The following is a 22,401-nucleotide window of genomic DNA, read 5'->3' as shown; positions in this document are numbered from 1 at the left end:
AGATCAACGGAACACAATAAAGACCAGAAATAAACTCACACAAATAATGCCAACTATCTTTGACAAAGAAGCAAAGACAATACAATGGAGCAAAGATAGTCTTTTAACAAATGGTACTGAAACAACTGAATATCCACATGAAAAAAAAAATCTATATACAGATCTTATACCCTTCACAAAAATTAAGTCAAAATGGATCATAGACCTAAATATGAAATGCAAAACTATAAAACTCCTAGAATATATAATAGGAGAAAATCTAGGTGACCTTGGGTATAGCAATGACTTTTTAGACACAATACCAAAGACACAATCCATGAAAGAAATGATTGATGAAAATCATTAAAAACTTCTAAATTAAAAATTTCTGCTCTGTGAAGGACACTGTCAAGAGAATGGAAGACAAGGCACAGCCTGAGCGAAAATATTTGCAAAGGATATTTTGATAAAGGACTGCTATCCAGAATATACAAAGAACTCTTAAAACTCAAAAATAAAAAAACAACACAATTAAAAAATGGTCAGAATATCTGAAGATACCTCACCAAAGAAAAAACACAGAAGCCAAATAAGTATATAAAAAGATGTTACACATCATACGTCATTACATATTTGAAAATGAAAACACAGTGATAAACCATTCACATCTATTAGAATGGCCAAAATCTCACTGATAACACCAAATGCTGGCAATGATGTGGAGCAACAGGAACTCTCATACTATATGACATCCTGGGGAAAAGCAAAACTATGGAGACAATAAAAAGATTAGTGGTAGCCAGGAGTTAGGAGAGAGGGAGGGATGGCAGGGCAGAACACCTAAAACTGCTCTAAAAAATAAAGTCTATTTTTTTCAAAGGGATAAAAGATCTGAACAGATGCCTCACCAAAGAAGATATATGGATAGCAAACAATTACATGAAAGATTATTTCCAACGTTATTTGTCATTAGAGAATTGTAAGAAAACAACAGTGAGATAACAATGCACACTTAATAGGATGGCAAAAAAAAAATCAAAACAAAATTGACAATACTAAATGCTGACAAGGATACACAGCAACAGAAACTGTTGTTCATTTCTTATGGGAATGCAAAATGGTACAGCCACTTTGGAAAACAGTTTGGCAGTTTCTTATAAAGCTAAATGTAGTCTTACTGTAATCCAGCAACTGTGCTCCTAAATATTTACCCAAACTATCTGATAACTTATGTCTACATAAATACCTTCATGTGAATATTTATGGCCAAAGCATAATTGCCCCAAATTGGAAGCATCCAAGATGTTCTTCAGTTGGTGACTGGATAAACTGTCATATACCCATACAATGGAATATTCAGCAATAAATAGAAATAAGCTCTCAAGGCAGGACATGACATGGAAAAAATTAAGATGTATGTTGCTAAGTGAAAGATGTCAGACTGGAAAGACTATATACTGTATAATTCCAATTATGACTTGACACATTTACTGGTGGGTAGGAGTGAATTTTTCCTTCTGTAGTACTGGAATAGCTCCTTAACTAGTCCTCCTGTCTCCAGCCTTACCTTGACACTGAAATAGCAGTGGCCTTTATAAAACAAAAAGATGATCATGTCATCTTTGTGTTTATAATACCTTAATGGCTTCTCATCATCTTAAGCATAAGTAGAAATAGCTTAGCTTGGCTTATAAGTTGTCCATAGTGTGGGCCCTTTTCCAACCCAATCTCTGACAATTCCTCTCACTTACAGTCTTATTTTGCCAAGCTCTAGTTCTCCATACAAACTCTGACTCTTTTAAGGCTCCATGTTTTGTTTTTATCTCATGAGGTTATGAAGGTAGCAATAGGAGTGGTGATGGGGCACCATCACCCAGTTGCTAGAGGTAAGTCTTCAAGACCAGAGTCATAGACAGAGCCTCTTAAATCCATTTGTGCCCATATAGGCAGGAGGCAAAATGAATCTGGAGCAGAGGCCATGTGTGAGAGGAATAACTTTTAAGATCCTTGGTTCTTTATAAAAGAAGTCATTCAGTGGGGATCATATGAGATATTCCTTTGCTTGTCTGGGATATTTAGTCATTCTGAATCAGTTTTATGCTCCAACAAATTCCATATGTTTCCAGTTTCTTGTGTGTTCTCGTAATATAAGCATAGGAAAAGAAATTCAGACATTAACACCATACATGTTCCTCTTCCAAAAAAGAGTAAAAATTAGAATTTTATATCCAAGTCTCTTGAAAAATTTAGAAAAATACTACAAGACAGATAATTCTTAAATATAATGGCTTGGTATAAAATATTATTTTAATGAAAATAATTATAAATTATTAAATTTAAATCTCTGGCTTAGGAAATTTGGTAATTTATTTCTTAAGGATCACTTATAATTAAATCATAATTAAATTGAATTATAATTAAAATGAATAGTGATTTAAATGAATAATAATTTCCAACTTATATAAAACTGATTCAAATTCCTGGGCACAGAACGCATAGCTTTTGATGTATTAACCTTCAAAAACAAATGAAGAGACAAAGCCAAATCAGCTGATTACCATATTTCAAAGTTAATTTCTCTTGTATCTACTTTCCATTTAAATTCTGGAAAATTTATTGTTATTCAATCATACAAGCTAATTTTTAATTTAATATAAAGATTTTTCTTGATTTTACATTCTTTACATGTATTCTCAAACCTCTACTCCCTATCAAACATGTTAAGAATTATAAGTCATCGTCCTGCTTTTTTTCCCACTCTCATTTGTCATCCTAAAGCACTGTTGTCAGTACCAAATCCTTACCTTACCATTCTATACCAAAGTAAGTCAATTTTCAAGACTTGAAATGCACTGAAACTAGATTCTGAGGCTAGGTTTTCAGATACAAAAGCATCTCCCTAATAATTCTTGGAGATTACACCATTTATCTTTAAGAAATTTCCTGCACAGAGAATTGACTTTAATTCTGTAACTCTTTCTCAGAGTGATATTTTTGTCAGAATGCAGAACAAGTCAAAATGTTCAGGCTTAAATAAACAATAATTTAAAAGCAATCCTTAGACCCCCATCTGGAACTAATTTACTTCTCATTTGCACTTCTGGCATTATAAAGCATCCACTTTTATACTGCATTAATTTAAAATTTCCATTAAATTGCTCAATCTCCATGTTTTTATGGGGCTTAAATGTTTTTTATGTCAATTTATTTTGACCATCACAGGAAATAGAGAAAGGAGTAGGGGATGGGGGATGGGACTGCTTCAGAAACTACGGCTATGTGAACAAATTTCTGTCCCCTGACTAGATCTCTTAAATTTTTTAGTTCAGCTAGAAATTTTAGGAGTTGAGATGGAGGAGAACATAGGAATCAAGAGAGGTCACCATGAGATGACACTGAAGATAGATAGCACTTCTGTGTTAAGTCCTCTTTTCTTTATCTACATTGAGCATCTTAACTATGCCCATTGCATTTGCCAGTCACTAGAAAGTATCATTCTAGCAATGATCAACTCTCTTCAGCTTCATACTATGATGTCAGCTGCCTGTGGGACAGTGCTTAGCAGTGACTGGGACATGACAGGCATTTAATAAATAAATGCTGAATATATGATAGATGGGTAGATAAATAGAAGCATATAAGATGGATGGATGGATGGATGGATGGGTGGATGGATGGAGAGATGAGACTTCTCTACCTGGATGTTTTCATTAATGTCTCACGTTCAACGTGTTCAAATCCAACCTCACTTGCACTTAACTCATTTCTCCATTATATTCTGCCTCAGAGAATAACTCAGACTTTTATTCCATATAGACCAATCCCTCTCTCACACTTTGTACATCTAATCAGTGAACAACTTCCATAGGTAACCAGCTCAAATTGAGCCATCTCCCTACTCAGAACCTCTGTGTGCCCATAGACTTCACAGTAAAATCCAAGCTCATCAATGGGACATATAAGCTCCTTCATAGTCTGGGCTGTGAAGAACCTCACAACCTACCCCCTACATAGCTCCATCCACACACCACTCAACCTACACTGAACCGCTTGTGATTCCTAAATGAACCAGGGTCTCCCAAGACTCATGGGAGACCTTTGAACATGATGCTCTTTGCTTACAGTACTCTCCCTAAGTTAGCAAGTTCAACTCATCCAAGACTTAGCTCACAATTTAGGTCTAATATGAAGTCATTGCAAAGATCTTGCTTAGGGAATCCTCTGTCTTGCTTTCTTTCATGTCTAGCACAGTGATAAATAAATATTTAATGATTAAATAAATGTGTGTAAATCTCATATATGTGGGGAGGAGAGAAAGACTTAATGAGAGAGCCATACAAGAAGCATTTGAAAATATTAAATTTAGATATCAGTAAATCTGAAATCTGATTTCTGTGCACACATCTTTGCTCTGAGCCCCTCTCCTTAAGATCTGACATTTCAGAGGATGAAAAAGCATATATATGTATAATTGAATCACTTTGCTGTGCAGCAGAAATTAGCCCATTGTAAATCAACTACACTTCAATAAAATTTTTTAAAATTAAAAAAAAAAATCTGACATTTCAAGTCACACAATTTCTGGGTGCTTTTTTGACATCTCATTTCCAGTGCAGCCTATTTCCATCCCCTTTCAGTGAAGAAAGGGCTTTTAGTCTGCTTTGACTAGGGGTCCTGAGATTCCAAAGTGCCACATTCTTGGTTTCAGCCATACTTGCAGCTGTTAAGCCCAAACGTCAAAGATCTGTGCTGTCCCCTACAGATCCTTCTAGATCAAGTCTTTGTGCTGAGATTTCCATAGTTCATTCCTTGATTTGAGGCACGATGGCCCATGTTTCTCGGGGGAGGCTAGTGTAGTCATAGAAAGAGAAGCCTGTTGAAAGGAGGAACATGAACTTGGGGCTTGGTGGTTGAAGAGAGACCCAGGAATAAAGTACAAAAGACCAGACGTGTCAGATCCAGGGGGTGGGGAACAGGGAAATTTTATCTGGAGGCTTGATTTGACAGGAGGATGATTGAGGTCAGGGTGAGGGAAGGAAAAAGGTAAAACTGAACTTCCTCTTATATTTTAGCCAAACCCCATCCATCTCAAAGATGGAACAGAAGCAAACATAGGATTGACACTTTATACATGTTACTCTGATTTTGTCTATTACACTTTCTCTTCTGGAAAACACAAGAATGTTTTCTCACTTTGAGGCACATAAGTCGGTTAGACTCACCTCAATCTGGCCTTCCTTCTTTTATCCAGGTATCATAACAGGACTTAGACTATATTCTAAATTACCCACATGTCTTTTGATTTTTCCTGGAACATGCAAAAGTGCAAATTCTCAGCTCCTCAAAAATAGGAACCGTGTCTTATTTTCTGTGCTGTCTTCTTCACTGCCTAAAATGTTTCCTGACATTCTATTCTGTGTTGTTGAAAGAAGGAACTTGTTAATGACTGAGGAAACTAGTAAGAAAACAGTTGCTTATCACATACGACTTTATGTCTGTATCATTACACACTTGGTTTTTTCTTTTGCTCCATCTTTTAAAGACCTTTTCAAGAGAAAAACAAAAATCTTATTTATATAAAATTTCCTTCTTGCATCTTGAAATTCATATTCTCTTTCTGTGTTGCCATGGTTTCTGGTCATGGATATTCCCTCCACTGAGGATGAAGAAATCTAGTCATGAGTAAAACATGCACTCTTCAAAGCATGCCTCTTTGTCAGATGTAAGCTCATAGGGAAAACAATTCCAACCATTCAGAATTAAATCATATCCATAGAAATATTAAAATATAGTAGTAAATATTGGACATTAGAAAAAGAATGCATTTTAAAGTAAACAAACTTGGGTTCAATCAGTTCCGTCACTTGACTGCTCTGCAAAATAGACAAGTTTATTTATTTTTCAGTTCAGGTTTCTTATGTGTAAAATAGGAACATTTATTCCTACTTTTGAGAGTGTTTATGAGAAATAAATAAGCTTGTAGTCAATATTCAATACAAACTACCCTTTTGATAGCATTTCAGAAGTTCCATTAGTGTCTTTATTTAAATCATAACTACAATCGACTTAATAATATTTTCTAATATTATATACACTTTAATTCAACAGCTCATATAGTTATTAAATAGGTACTTAGTTCTACAAAATTAATTTATTCAGCAATAAACTATCTCTACAGGTCTAAGGTAGAACTCGCTCTATTTCTGTAAGTAAGCTCATTTTTATTTCTCTGATGCTTATGACCACTGAAGGCTTGGAGTTAAACTTAGGGCTGATAGTAATATGAGGTCTGGGTCTGTGGTTTCCTCTGGCCCAAGAGAAGGGGCCTGGAGGGTCCTGTAGGTTGACAAATCAGGTTTTCAATAGACATCTGAAGTAGGCATTGAACCTGAGAAGTGGTGCCATATATTCACTGGAATTTCCGCTGTAAAGAAGATATTTTCAGATAACAAAAACACACTAGAGTACCAACCTGAGTACAGTAGTAATTTGGGGGCCAAATAATTTATCCAGATTTTAATTGTTTCCTCATTGGTTTCTTCAAATATTTATTGAGCACATATCATGTATCAGGCAGTATGCCAGCCATGGGAGATAAAGGTGAACAAGGCTTAATCTCTGATCTCAGGTGAGTCACAATTTATAACACATAAGGTAGTATAAGTGAATAATTTACAAGGCAGCTGTGCACGTTTTATAATAGAGACGAAACAAGTGACAATTTCACATCACATAGGGAGTGATTAATGGCTTGGGAAGGCCAGGAAAGACTTGAAAGAGGAGGTGATCCTTCACTGGTTACCACAAATAGAAATGCTCTGGTGAATAATAACATTATCTATGAATCTATTGCTTTCTAAATACATCTTTCTTTTTCCCTTTCATTGATTTAGTTCCATTCTGGGTTACCTACTTAATATGCTGACTAGTTTTTAGCTTCTTTGGACTCTCCAGGATGCAAAGTTAAAAAAGAAATCAGCCTGAAATTATTTATGGGACACTCAAAATGAGTAGGAATCTCTGCATTGTATTTTAAATAATAATTATTAACCTTGAAAGCAACCTTGAAGAAACATACAGCAAACCTCCTTCCGATGAAGCCAAATGATACCATGAGGATGATTGTATTTTCTCTCTGTGTGTTAGTACACCATGCATTACAGAATGAAAGGAGTAGGGTCAGTGCCCCACACGCAGGCAAGAAAAGAAGCCCAGGAATGTTCAGAAGCGCCTAGAAACTCACTTTTTTCTAGAGACATGTCAAGCCTTTATTTTCACCAGGGTTTTGATCCCTTTTTTGGTCACAAAAGCAGTGTTGGGTGACTAAACAATATATTTTTTTCAAAATAGACCCTGTTTCTAAAGTACATACAACTTTCTCCCTGAAATTTTTGAAATTAAGAGTTTAGTAACAATAGAGGAGTATACCGATAAGACTTGTCAGCTTTCTAGTGGCAAATTCCTCATCTGTAAAAAGAGGGGCTTCCACTAAATGAGAGAGGGTGACACACTGGTGTCAGACAAGAGTGGGAACATATTTCAGGAAGAAATGTAAATAATCTGAGCCTCAATTTCTTCCTTGAGGTACACACATACCTATAATATGTGTATCCATATACATAATCACATGCATATATTCCATGTTATGGGGCAATGAAGAGTAAACATATACATGTAAAGATATAGCACAGCACCTGACCTGATAGCACACACTCAGGAAAGGAAGGTGGATAACAAGACTGACAAAACTGCACTATTTTTTTCTTACTGTTTTCCCATTATAATTTTTACGATATTGTTGAAATTGAGGTTGTGCTTAGTGAAGTGAGGAAACCATTCCCAAGTGGTATTAAACTCTCCTCTTTCTCTTTTTCATTATTTTTCAAATATTTTACTTATTGTGACATTTTCCCTATCACTCATAAAATTCAAACTGAAAGCAATTTAGTGTTGACTTTTGCCACCCATTTAAGCTTGGTAATGTATACCATTGTTTCACATTTTTTGCTGGCCAAGTAGTTACACTGTAAGTAGTGTAATGAAGTAGAAACGGGAAGAAGAGGAAAAGAGAGACATTCTATCTTCTATGTATCATAATTTTGAGAAGTTTCACATTTGGGATACTGTGTAAGTTTATTATAATGTTTTTTCATGGTTTTTAACCTTTAACATTTGTATTAAGCATTGAGAAGTTTGGTTGTAAAAAAATAGGAAAAATAATTCAGATAACGAGCAGTAAATATACTTACAACCCAGAATGGACTCTGATTATGCTAGTATTATCCATATCTGCTTTCTTTTCTTATAACAAAAGTTTTTGTATGTTTTTCACAGAATAATTAAAACTCTTCATGAAATAATTGCTCTAAATTTAATAGACTCTTGTGGAAGGTCATTTAAAAGTATTTAAAAGTTACCTGGTCTTACAATTTAAAAATAAATATATTTTGTATGAAAGTCCTGCAGGTTACAGAATAAAAACCATATACATCACTTAATACATATTCATAATAACTTTTCATTATGATATGAATGTAGGAGATAATGAGCACCATCTTAGCACAACATGAAATTAAGAGTTTTCACTGGGTGTGTTACCAGGATCAAAGGCAAGTTCAAAAGTTAGTCAAAATGGGCAGGTGAAAATTAATGTTCCTTGAAGTACTCTCAATTAAAGCAGAAATTCTTTTCCTATCCTAAAAATTCTGACCTAACTATTTTAAACACTTTTCAGCTGGATTTTTTTCCCAAGATAATCAATTGACCACGATTCTATAAGCACATGATAATTTTCCCATAATAAATGCTTATTGTTGTATGCTACTGAGTTTGGGGCTGTATTTGTTACATGGCAATGCTAACTGATACAGAAAGAAAGGAAAGGTTTCATAAAGGAGGTTATATATATATATATATATATATATATATATATATATATATATTGTGGTACGCGGGCCTCTCACTGTTGTGGCCTCTCCCGTTGCGGAGCACAGGCTCCGGACGCACAGGCCCAGCGGCCATGGCTCACGGGCCCAGCCGCTCCGCGGCACGTGGGATCCTCCCGGACCGGGGCACGAACCCGTGTCCCCTGCATCGGCAGGCGGACTCCCAACCACTGCGCCACCAGGGAAGCCCAAGGAGGTTATATTTGAACTAGATTTTGAAGGATGATTAGGATTTTATTAGTTAGATAAGGACTTTCAAGGCAGCAGTAACAATGTGATTAGATGCATTAAGAGATGAATATGCGTGATGTTAGTAAGGAGTACAATCAGTCTGGTGGGGTGATGTAAGGAGTGCTATGGGAAATGATTGAAATTCATGTTGCAGAGGTATATGAGGATCCAGGAGAAGCAAAAGAATCAACTATGAGCCGCAAGGTGATATTGCTATCCATATATTATAGATGAGAAAGCCAGAGTTTGGAGAGGACAGGTAATTGGAAACTGCTTTAACTGAGAACACATTCAATATGCATCAGTAAAGAGATAAAAGTTCCTTTCAGACAAAAAGACTAGATTTCTAATAATAAGGATACATCTTTAAGAAACCTAGAGAAAAGACAATGATCACAAATATGTAGGGGGTCTCCTATGCTTAAGTATCTTACGACACAGTTGTATTATACAGATTGTTATTCAAGTTATTTCATGATTGTATAAGTGAAAAATAATGACATATGTAACAGGATTTTTTTTAAGAATATGAGTCTAAAAAGTAATCTTTGAAAGTTCTGTCTGAATGTCTCTTGAGTATATCTCTTAAATTTTTTTAAAGTATAAGAATATCATGTGTGTTAGTTTTCATTTACCTTGAAAAGTTCATTTCTTTCTAAAAGTTGGTTTATTGCACAGATTACATTCAATCAATTTTCATTTAAAAATATCATTCTAATCATTAAAGCTGGTACTTCAGATGTCTGCCTCATCGTGATAATGACATCAGCAATTATCTTGAAAAACTAGTCCAGTCTTGTTAACCTTTAGAAATAGTATGGCTATTTTAATATAGAAATTTTCCCTTCTAACTCTTGCTTATAAACAGAATTTTATCCTATTTATTTATTATCTTGAGGTCACTTTTAATAATATTTCTTTCGATTAAGTTCTACTTAGTGAACTTTCCATTTTGTTGGAAACTAGCTTACATTGATAATCATGACAGACAGGAAATAATCTAATCAACTACTATACTTATTATTGCTCATTCTGCTTTAGCCATACTGGCTTGCTTAATATTCCTTGAGCGTATCAGGCACACATTCCTGCTGTAGGGCCTTTGCACTGGCTGTTCCCTCTTCCTGAAGCACTGTTCCCCCCACACATCTTCCCTCGTCTCTTTCTTCTATCACCTTCTCATCAAGAATTACCCTGGTCACCCAATCTTAAATAACAGCTCTCACACCCTCATCTCCCAATGCTGAATCCCCCTTACCTTGCTCTTCCTATTTTATCTGATAGCACTTAACACCTCTAACAGACTACTGTAGTTTATTTATTATTTTTATTTTTTATCTGTCTCCTCCTAGAAGAATATAAGCTTGGTAAGTTCTGAGATCTTTGTCTCAATTGTTTACTGGATTATTACAAACACCTAAAACAGAACCTGGCACAGAGAAGTCACTCGAAAAATACTTATTCAGTGAGATGAGGTCAGCGAGCTTTTGGGGAAAAGATGTGAGAGATGGTTCAAGTTTTAACAGCATCATTGGCTGCTGTGTGGAGAGTAGTTTAAGGGAGTATTGGGGGGGTGCAGTTAAAGTAGGAACACCACTGAGAAAGCAATTGTATTATCATTAAGAGGCAAAACCATGTGATGAGAGTAGTCGTGGTGGAGGAGGTGAGACTTGGTAAGATATATCCCATATAAAAATTATATTTCATAATAAAATTATAATAAAACTAGGGATGAAATAATACTGGTGAAGTTTCGTAATTACATCAATAAATGGTGAATGTCACTTACGCACCTCAGACAATTTAAATAACAATAGAGCCTTTAGCAGATATCATTTCCAAAGATGTAAAATTATTTTCATTCTTTCGACTAATAATTTTACATTATGATATTATTGAAAACTTAATAATATATAAAATGCATTTGTCTTTTCCATGAATAATCGGTGAGAGATGAAAACATTTTCAAAAAATGAATATATGACGTCTATTTTTCAAAATGGCTTTTGATGATTTTTACTGCATTTGAAGTAGATTGAATTTTTTTTAAATGTATGATTCTTTTGTTAAAATAACCATGACATAAAGATGTAGATCCCTCTAAAAAGAATATAAAGATGTGTAGCTTGATTTCATTGATTAAGCCGAGCAGCTCTGCCCATTGCAAGGTGGCAATCTGAAGCTAAGCCCAAAACCCAGGAGTCAGCAGGAATGACGTTATCAACAACTAAATGATAACTCAAAGGTGCACCAGAATCATTTTTATATTCTTGGAACAATTTGTTTAAAACCAAACCCCAGAACTAATTTACTCCAATATTAGACAAAATTCTAACAAGCTTGTTAATATGGCTTATCCATCTTTGGAATAATAAAAGTAACAAAGTACATTTATAGATAGGTTATTAGAGGTAGTCTCGGAAACCATGGCAAAAAGAGAAAGCCATGGTATTTCAGGGAGGAAAAAATTATATATGCGTGTATATGAAAAATTATATTTATATAACCAAAAATTAAAAATATGCAAAAGCCCTAGCACTTTAGAATTGTTTTTGTCTCAACGACTCTACAGCTTCTAAAAGTATCGCCACATAACTACACAGGGCACTAATTAAGATTCTTAACTAAGATCCAGATGTTTAAGAGTGACTTAGTTCTACTCGGTATACTTGGTTTCGAAAGGCAATGGCCTGTCTAAAACATTTTATAAAGATTTCCTTGAGAAATGATTAAATTTAAATGGTCTGGGAACTGGGGTACTTCAAACTTCAGTTATGTAAAAAATTTTGTTAATTTTAATAGCTCATGGCTTGAAGATGCCAGATAAATGAATTTTTCTAGGTCACAACCTTTTGAGTTAAAACTCCATGTTCTGACAAAATGTGAAACTCTTTGAATACTGCAAGCAGTTATGTTTACTAACACTGACAATTGTAAAACAGAAGAATATCCGTCTAGGGCTTACAGTTTCTTACATGAAAAAAAAAAAAAAAAAAGACAGTCTCAAGAGAGTGGACAGTGACAGACTCTGCAAGTTGAAGATCAAACCACAAGTACACTCACTGTGGGAAGTATTATAGGGTCAGTGGCCTTGCTACTTTAGGCACTGCAAATATTTTGGCTCAAATCCGGCCTCACACTCTGTAATTAGAAAGAACATTGCTGCTTTCAGTCTCCAGCCAAGCCACGTTTACTTGTAGTCTGTTTTATGAGGTTTTCATTGCAATTTGCCCTGGGATCTCTCATATAAACCACTGCGGTAGGGGGGTATATACCCTGTTGATCTTAACAGAGGCAACAGACAAAGGAGAGACTTACAGTGACTTTCAACTAAATAGTCTTGTTTCTCCAAGGATTATCTTTATAGACTACTACATAAAGGGCATTTCAGTAAAATTACCATAATAGACATTTTTAAATGATAAAATACGGTAGACATTGATTCTTTAGTTAGGGTCAGTGGGATACCAGGAAGACCATCAAGGGTATTCAAAGGGCTGGTGAGCCTGCTGAAATTATATACTAGACTGTGTGTATATACATTTTTCCAGGGAAAGGGTCCAAAGCTTACATTCTATTTTTAAACTCTCTGTGATACTCTCCTCCAAAAAAAGGTTTTTTTTAAGATTAAAAACCATTGTTTTCAACTATAATTACAAGAATAAGAAAATGTTCAGCATGTATCTCATCGGTTTTTTAAAGACAATAGAATCCACCTCTCTCAAGCATTGCTCTTTTTCTGACTCACCTTCTAGCTAAATATTAGCCAGATGGCCTTGGCCTTAAATTCAGTTTAGACAATGGAGAAATTACAGGCTTCGGAAACAGCCTCTTGAATTCACATCCTGATTCAGCCACTATCTAGCTAGGTGAGCTTAGTTAAATGAGTTAAACTCTCAGAGCCTCAGTTTCCTTATCTGAAAAATGGGGTCAATCCTAGTACCTGCCTCTCAGGGGTGAAGTGCTGGTCGAGGAGATCATGCACGTGAAGTGAATAGCATAGTTCCAGATCCTGATCCTGACTGTAAGTTCTTCATTGGCCTTACTTTTGAGAAGCTTTAATGATTCACTAATAAAATCTGTAATTTTGAATATTTTTTATAATGCAAATATCTTTTCATTACAGTAAAAATCATCACATTTTAACTGGTCTTTATCAATCATTATCCGTATTCAAACTTTAGACACCCATATTGTAATGCTTTATGGCTAAATTCATTGTTTTGCTAAAAACTGTATATGTGCGCATTTTCACATTGTGATGTTTTGAACTCTGTGACTAAAGCAACAAATCTAAGATATTCATTAATGCACAACAAACCGTTAAAACATTACACCAATTTTTAGGCCACTACATGAAATTTTTAAAATATCTGAATAAACGTAAATCGATATATCGGGTTTATATTGGGTGTATATGCCCAGGAAACATAAAACACATATAGTTGTATGGGCTATTTCTCTTTCCTGATGAGGGTAAGAACTATAAGAAAATTAACAAATTTGATTGAAATGTTGTTCTTTTTTTCCACAGCTCTTGTAGTGAGATTTCTGACCAAACGGTTCATCTGGGAATATGATCCGACCCTCGGTAAGTCACATTTTCCTTCATCCTTCTCTCCGATCAAAGTTTTGACCCAAAAGAGAGAATGACATTTTCCGTTGCAACACTTTTAAGCATCTCGCAGCTATTTGGGAAGTGCTTTGTCAAATCATGCGAAGAAGCCCTGTAAGAATATGGATGTGTGTTGCATGCCATCTGCACTTAGAACCCTGTGGAATTTTAATGCATAGAATGAAATCAGGTCAAACCAGAGACAAGAAGGAAATGGGTACAACTTGATGCTCCTCCATCAGTAAGCGTAGCATCATTCTAGTGGGAGAAAGAGGATGCAGCGGTCGTGGCTAATTGGGTGTGGGAGAGAATGGCATGGAGAGGATAACAGTAATATAAAACTTGTGAATGCTCATTTTGGGAAAATGTATAGATAAACTATGTTTCTCCCCCTGTTCTCTCCAATGAATCTGATTTAAGCCTATATAAAAAATAAAAAAGAAGCAGCAAAAATTGATATCTGTGGATCTTGAAAGTAGCAGTAGTGTTAACGGACGAGGTATTCGTCACGTGTATTTTTCATAGTCCAAAGCAGAGTCCTTGTTCATAATCTATTTAGTTCTCATCTTCAAAATAACACTGAAAATCCATGGGTTCCAAATTAAGCTAAGATTTGACTCTGAATTAAGCCTTAGAGTTTTTGCTTGTTATGCTTCTTCGGGACCTGAGCTGGTTTTGTAAAGGTCAACGTCTTTGAAATCCATATGAAGAGGGAGAGGCATACATCATTTCATTACCAGGCACAGTGTCCCAGACCGAGCTGGCCTTACTCAGAATGATGAAGTGGGGCAAGGCGATTCCTGGTTTGGTTTTGTGTTTTTGTGTTTATCACTACAAGGTTACACACATTCCGTTTAAAGGGGGGCTTTCTTTCCCCTTGTGCCTCCTTTCATTGCTTTCACTCATTCATCTGACAAGTATGTATTAAATGCCTCCTATGTGTCAGATGATTCTAGGTGCTGAGGATAAATCAATAGGCCGGGGGAGAAAACATGGGCTTTGGTTGAACTTACAGTCTAATGAAGAGGGAAGAGTCAATAAACAAATATATACATGTCAAATAGTGATAAGCATTACAAAGGGAAACTGAACAGGGAAGGGGATAGAGAGTGATCTTATATTTTATTTAATCTTTAACTTTTTAATCTATAGAATTTATTTCAGTGAGAAGTAAAAGGTGAAGACCCAACATCTTTTCAAAACAGTTGACCAACTGTCCTCTTATTATTTATTAAACAATCCCCACCTTTCCTCACGGCTTCCAATGCTGCCTTTTTCCCATACATGGGATCATGTATGTGAGGGTGCAGTTCTAGATTTGTTTTTCACATGCAATGCCGGTACCACACTCTTTTGATAATTGTATGTTCCTGAGAACATGTTGAAACCCAGTAGAGAAAGCCTTCCTTCTTTACTTTTTTACAGAATTATCTTGGCTACTATCTCTAGCTTATTCTTCCAGGTCAATTTTTAAAACTCTATCATAACATGACATAATTTTTATTGGAATTGCATTAAAACTATAAATTACTTTGAGAAGATTCACAGCTTTAAGATATTTAATCTTTTAATCTAAGAGAACAGCATGTCTCTACATTCATTAATCATCTCTGTTTTTGCTTTTAAATAAAAAGGTTTTCAACATCAATAATTTTTGACATGTTTTAATATAGTCACAATATAATCTTAAGATGATATATGTGGATCTAAAAATGCACTTGGTTTGAAAAAATCATTCATTATCTATTGTTTGCCCCACCTAAGTAAATGCTTACTCTCCTCTTATATTTTTATGACTTATCTAAGTTTTATAAAGATTATAGTCCCTGAGAATCTTAATAACTTATGGGAGTTTAATAGAAAAATACTAATTTTATTTAGCAGTACATCTCAATGAAAGATGAAGCTGCTAAAAAATGATCTCATAAAATTTTTGAGCTCTCTCTGAATATGTTCTAGTAACTAATGTTACTTTAATTAGTCTTGGGTGAACCATTTTCCCTTTGGTTTTATTCCTTCTGAAAAACGACAGCTATTAATAGAAATCTCCTGCATCAGTTATCTGTAACTCGGGCTGCCTTCACTAAGAATAATGAAATTTTATTGAGTGACCTTGTACCGTGCTGCTCCAAAAGGACTGCAGCTGCTAGGCAACAAGAGTGCTCATCTGACTTCAGAAATATCAGATAGATGACTCACTCCCAGGTGAGGCTTTCAATCAGTCACCCTGGAAACTGGATGTGTGTGTGTGTGTGTGTGTGTGTGTGTGTGTGTGTGTGTACACTCATGTACTAGAAGTCACTAATGTTCTAGCCTACAGGAGTTTCCAATCCATCTGATTCAAGATGAACCAAGCATTTCCTGTATGTAACTTCATACTATTATTATAGAGTTTCAAAACCACCACCCAAAGGGAAAGCTACCTTAGAAAGTAAAATGGCACATTTGCAAAAAACAGTTTTGAATTCTGAATTCACAGCCTTCCTCAAAAACATGGGGCCGTTTTTCAACCTGTAACAGAATTATTTCTCCATGAGAAACCGAAGACTATGCACACCATTCAACATGTTAACAACAAGGGAATATCTATTGCTCTGAGATAATTCTATAGAGAAAATGCTTGCTAATATAATAGCAAGTGATTCCCAAAATTTAGATTTTATTTTTTTTAAGGAGAGGAACTATCACAAGAATTCCAATTAGGGATGGAGGCTCAGAGGGTGAGGGAGAATTAAACTCACATTCTGGTGGCACTTACATTTCATAAAAGAAGGAACTAGTATTAACCTCCAAGTGTGTTGAAGGATAATAATCTAAGAAAAAAGTTCAATTCCTTACACTGGACAATTTTAGTTTTCCTTAAATTTTTCTCATTTCGCCATGGACCAGTGAAATCTTTATCAGAGGCCAGAGCTGGTCTGTGACTTGCATTCGAAAACCACCACTGAAGCCTATAGGATTTGGGACTTGGACCACCTAACCAGGAAAAACCCCTGATTGATGGAGGTGGCGACAGTGTTCTGGCTGCAGGACAGCTTCTGTGTTCTGATTAGATTCCAAAAAAAGAACTGAATCTCTATCTCTGAGAGTCCTATTACCTTCAGAAAATGCCGATCATGGTAGAGAACACAGACAAAGGCTTAGATCGTGTACAGTTGTGCGTGTATGTGTGCTTCTGCTTGTTGGGGGCAGTTGGAGAGACAGAGAGAGACTACTACTACCTAGGAGGCACGCTACTCTGTGTTTGAATGGATTATGGTGTCTCTACTTGGTTAGTAAAGGCTCAGACAAGAGTGAGGGTAGGAAATGGGAGACATATTGGACACACTGACACTTTGATTTTGAGATTGGTTCTTCCCGCCTGCCTTACAATTCCCTCTGCTTGGAAAGCCTCATTCTAAGAGAGAGACACACCCAGAACAAATGCTCTTAACTGGATACTAAAGCAGAGGTGCTCAGACAACCCACAGAACTATTTAATATTGGCACAGCAGGAACATTGAGATCGTCATTTGGCAAATAAGGAAACAAGTCCAAAGAAGTAAATTTATCCAAGATTACGTGGCTAGCTTGTGGTTACACCAGCAATAGAACTCCAGTTAGTACAATTCCCACTATAGCATAAATCAACATTACTAACTGTCATTGTTACTGTACTAGCCAAATGTCCATATGAATATGTTGAAATTTGCAGAAGAGCTAAATTAGTGAAAGGATTAACCACACAAAACATCCCTTTGAGCATCAGTTTCTTTTAGTATACAAAATATACTTCTGTTTATAAAATGGTAATGAATATAGGTTATAAATCATGTATCTCTCATATACAGTGAACTTCAGATATATGTTTAATATATATATATTTAATATGCCTAAATCCATCTTGAAACTAATATTGACCTTAACGGTATACAATATTTGGTTCATTTCAAAGTATCTCTTAAACAAACATTCTCCCTACCATTCAAGAAAAAAGACTAAAAATTACCATTCTCTGGTAGTCTGAAAAAAAAGAAAAGTGTTTCCACCCTCCATACACATACACATTTATTCTTATGTTTTAGAATGAATAGTAGAGGTTCACTCCAAAGTACTTAGTACATTTTTTAGAATTATCTTCGGATAATTCTAGCACACGGATGTACAACGTTTTGCCTCTGTAAGCAATGTTTCCGCTGTTTTACATGTAGACATGGGTTCCTAATGAGAGAGAGAAGGGGCTTAAAGAAAAAAATGCTTCAAATGGCATGAAACCAGTGTTCAGCTTAGATGAAATCACTGCTGCCACCCGCTGCTCTGTGACTAACATTCCCTCATTTCCTGCCTTTCAATGTTTCCGTTTCGGTTAACAAACAGCCAAAGAATCACACAACTTCACAGCATTTTCATTACATTTTATTCCCCCCCTACTGTGACCTTCTGTGGTTGAAATACATATCCTATTTATCATGGGGGCAACTGAGAAAAATGTCCCTGTCTGTCAGACAACTCTTGGTGCAGAGATGGGCTAGAGCCCAGAACTCTGTTTTCCAGGCTCCAGAGCTGATACCAGTCCTTTCAAAGGGAAGGCAGCGCAAAGGTCACGGCAGAACAGTGGAGAGAGAAACAAAAAGAGCATGCATGCTAGCTGTGTGCTGTCCTCTGGCCTCTTCTCTTCAGGCTGGAGCACTGAAGATGAAAAGGAAATAACTGAGAGAAAACTTCTAGATGAGTAGTTACTGTAAATGGTATTTTAGAGTATTCAATTAGACAAAACAATAATCTCCCATTTAACATAGAAGAGTAGGGGGATGGAATGATCTAGAATTGAGAACCAGTGTACATACCACATAAGGATGACGTATTATAGAAAAATGACAGTAACGTAAAATACACTTGTTAAAATCTATTGAACATAATCCCATTTTCATTTTTTAAAACGGAGGAATAGTGGTTTACAATAGTATGTTAGTTTCAGGTGTACAACATTGTGATTCAATTTTTTATAGATTCCACACTATATAAAGTTATCATAAACTATTGGCTGTATTCCCTGTACTGTACATTTATTTACAGTAGCCAAAATATAGAAGCACCCTAAATGTCCATTGCCAAGTTATCATTTATATGTGGAGTCTAAAAAAAAAAAAAAAAAAAAAACTTCATTTTAAAATTTTATTTTTCAGAAAATACATTCGCAATGGGCCATGCCTATGGCAATGATCATTACACACGACTGATGGCAGGTCAAAGGCTAGCTTGGCTACCTTAGGCTGCTTAGTTAAGTTTCCTTTCTGTGGCTTCTATTTTGAGTAGGAGATTTGATTTACAACAAAGTTACTTAAAACTGTGGTCAGAAAAGAACTGTAAAATAGTTGATGAGCTGAAGAAATGAAAGTCAGAAACATGAGACACATAGAGAGGAAATGAAATAAAAGCACTGGTTTACTGGCTACCCTGATGAGAAAGAAACTTCTAGGTTTTAGTTAGTTGCTTGGTTAGTGATTTGGGTACTTGAAGTGCAAATAATTGAGTTAATACTTAAGTTAATCATGCTGCTGTTTTCCTGGCACCATGTCATGTGTATGTGAAGCCTTTATATTATTTCACTTTACTTTTCCTGCATGCCCTCTTCTGACATCATTGCCCTCCTCTTTCCCATAGGTACATAATCTAATATGTTGCTACTTAGCACAGTGGTTCAAAGACTTAGTTCCTAAAGCCAGTCTTCTGGGTTCCAGTCTCAACTGCACCATTTACCACTTAACACCTGTGTGACCTTCAGCAACTTCTTAAATATTGTTGTGCCTCAGTTTCTTCACATGAAATGGATCTGAGAGCAATACATACTGCATGAAATATTTGTAAGGAATAAATGAGTTAACATAAGTAAAGCATTTAGAATCATTCGTGTTCAAATGATAAGCAGTATATGCTAGCTATTACATACTTTTTGAAAAAAGTACTTTTCTATATATATATATACTTTAAGTTTATATACATTTTATCATGCTGTAGATCTACCTATAGAGGTAATCATGTGGTTTTTTTTCTTTAGTCCTTTAAAGTGTTAATTGAACTAATAGTTATAAACACTTTGCATTACTGAAGTAAACTCTACTAGTTTATGATGTACTTTTCTTATTACACTGTTGGATTCAACTGGGTAATATTTTATTTAGAATTTTTGAATCTATGTTTAAGAATAAAATTAGCCTACAATTTTTTTCTCTTTTATCGTCATATTACTTTTGCAATACTTCTTGTTGGAGTTCGTGTAATGGGGGGCTTTTTTTTTTTCCTAGAACAGCTTGTTTAATGTTTAATAGCAATCTCCTATAAAGCCAATTGAGTGAAGTTATTTCATTATGATAAAGAGAAATCTACAATCAGCATTTAAATTTCTTTACTCACTATTGATCTACTTGTGTTCTACTTCTCATTGCACCAATCTGTGTATTTTTTTCTCTCACAGAATTTATCAAGTGTTTGAAATTTGTTTGGTATACAGTTCATAATATTATTTTATTTTTATTACTATTTCACCAGAATGTGTAATTCTTTCCCCTTTTTATGCTAAATTTTGTTTGATCGCACCTTCTCTCTTAATTTATTAGTCAGTATTGCCAGATTTTTATCTTTCCTCCACTCACCTCTTTTTTATTTTTCCAGCACCATGCTTTGGTTTTGTTAACCTTATCTAATTTTTTCTACTGTTTTCTCTTTTACTTCTTTCCTCATATCTTCTTGGATTTATTCTGTTTTCCTCTTCTAACAGTTGAGTTGAATAATTTGCTCACTTTTTTCAGTTCTTCCTTTTTGTCGTGTCATCATTTGGAGTAAGACAAGTACATTAGCTCACTCAAACCTGCCTCTGGTCTCTTCCCCGACCTCCAACCTGATATACTGTTGTTATCTAGAACTGTAATTCTGGATTGCTTCTGGTTTAGTTTCATTGCTTTGCTTGACTCCATTAGGATCTTGAATTCAGTTTTGCTGATGAGAAGCCCAGGGTCAATCTGAATCACATGCTTTTGTAGGTGATGTGCTTTTCTCCTTTAGATCCTTTAAAATTTTCCTCTTTGTCATTGATATCCTTACATTTTGTTATAACAGGTTGAGACACGGGACATTTTTCCTTGTGTGTCCTGTTAGTTCTTTTTTAAAATTTATTTTATTGAAGTATAGTTGGTTTACAATATTGTGTTAATTTCTGCTGTCCAGTGAAGTGATTCAGTTATACATATATACATGCTTTTTCATATTCTTTTCCATTATGGTTTATCACAGGATATTGAATATAGTTCCCTGTGCTATACAGTAGGACCTTGTTGTTTATCCATTCTATACCGTCAGTCCTTTTGATATGAAGTTGTTCAATGCCTCTCATCCTGGGAAATTCTCAGTCACTACAACCTCAAATATTTTCCATTCTTCTATGTATTTTATTCTCTCTTTGAGACTCATTTTAGAGTAGAAAATAACATGTCTATTTCTTTTTTTTTTTTTTTTTTTTCCCGGTACACGGGCCTCTCTCTGTCGTGGCCTCTCCCGTTGCGGAGCACAGGCTCCGGATGCGCAGGCTCAGCGGCCACGGCTCACGGGCCCAGCCGCTCCGCGGCACGTGGGATCTTCCCGGACCGGGGCACGAACCCGTGTCCCCTGCATCGGCAGGCGGACTCTCAACCACTGCGCCACCAGGGAAGCCCAACATGTCTATTTCTATCATCCATATCTCTTATATTTTACGTTCACATTTTCCTCCTTATCATTTACTAGTGCTTTCTGGGAGAGCTCTTCCACCTCAACTTCATCAACTTAATCATTTATTGAGTGCTTTATGACAGTTGTTCTAGTTTTCATATAGAGCAGCACCATTTTAACTTCTGGTTTCCATTTCACGTTCAGGGGCACACTCAGTCACCTAGGGCTCTTGCCCTGGCTAACTTCTCCTGACTCCAGCAGAGCTTGGGGGCTACTCTGCTATTATCCTACCGGCCTCCGGCTGGTATTGAACTGCTGCCATTTTTCTACCTTGAAGAGGCAACATGAACTCTGCTTTGTTCCCTCTCCCCTCCATGCTGCCCAGCCCTCTTCTATGTTGGGTAACTGTTCCTCACCAACCCCCAGTCACTGGGGTCCAACCACCTGCTACTGCCCCAAGGGTCCCTCATAGCTCTACATAGTCATTTTTTATATGGATAGCCATGTAAACAAATAGCTAATGTTTATCACATTCCTAGGGTTGAGGTCTAGATAGAAATGAACAGCTTCTGTCTATATGCCATCTTGTCAGGAACAGGAATTAACATGATTCCAGAAACTGGATTTTTAGGAGTATCAAGGTAGAGTGCACTTGTGGGAATCACTTTCTCATTTTAGGATGTAGAGACCTCATTCTAGAAGGAAGAGAGCATCAGGAAGCTGGCCTCATAGGAGAAAATAATAAGAGACAAAGACTTCCCGGGATGCACATTCCCTTATGCTATAAAAACAGACATACTCCTGTGACTAATTTGTAATTCTAAGCATCAAATTAAATCATGCACTTGGGCTTCCCTGGTGGCGCAGTGGTTGAGAGTCTGCCTGCCGATGCAGGGGACACGGGTTCGTGCCTGGGTCCGGGAGGATCCCACATGCTGCGGAGCGGCT

At 35.9% G+C, this 22,401-nt stretch overlaps 1 protein-coding gene across 1 annotated transcript in view; it reads left to right on the top strand.

Moving 5' to 3' along the window:
* Positions 1 to 22,401, top strand: part of ARHGDIB (Rho GDP dissociation inhibitor beta) — a 230,487-nt gene that overhangs the window by 81,165 nt on the left and 126,921 nt on the right. The window contains exon 3 of the mRNA XM_067008761.1: positions 13,690 to 13,746. Within this exon, the coding sequence (XP_066864862.1) occupies positions 13,690 to 13,746 (57 nt within the window). The remainder of the gene's footprint in view (positions 1 to 13,689; positions 13,747 to 22,401) is intronic.

This window comes from Kogia breviceps, chromosome 12 (assembly GCF_026419965.1).
Source record: "Kogia breviceps isolate mKogBre1 chromosome 12, mKogBre1 haplotype 1, whole genome shotgun sequence".
NCBI classification, from domain to species: Eukaryota; Metazoa; Chordata; class Mammalia; order Artiodactyla; family Physeteridae; genus Kogia; species Kogia breviceps.
Note: the sequence above shows the minus strand (reverse complement) of the source record. Positions and strands in the feature narration are given on the sequence as shown.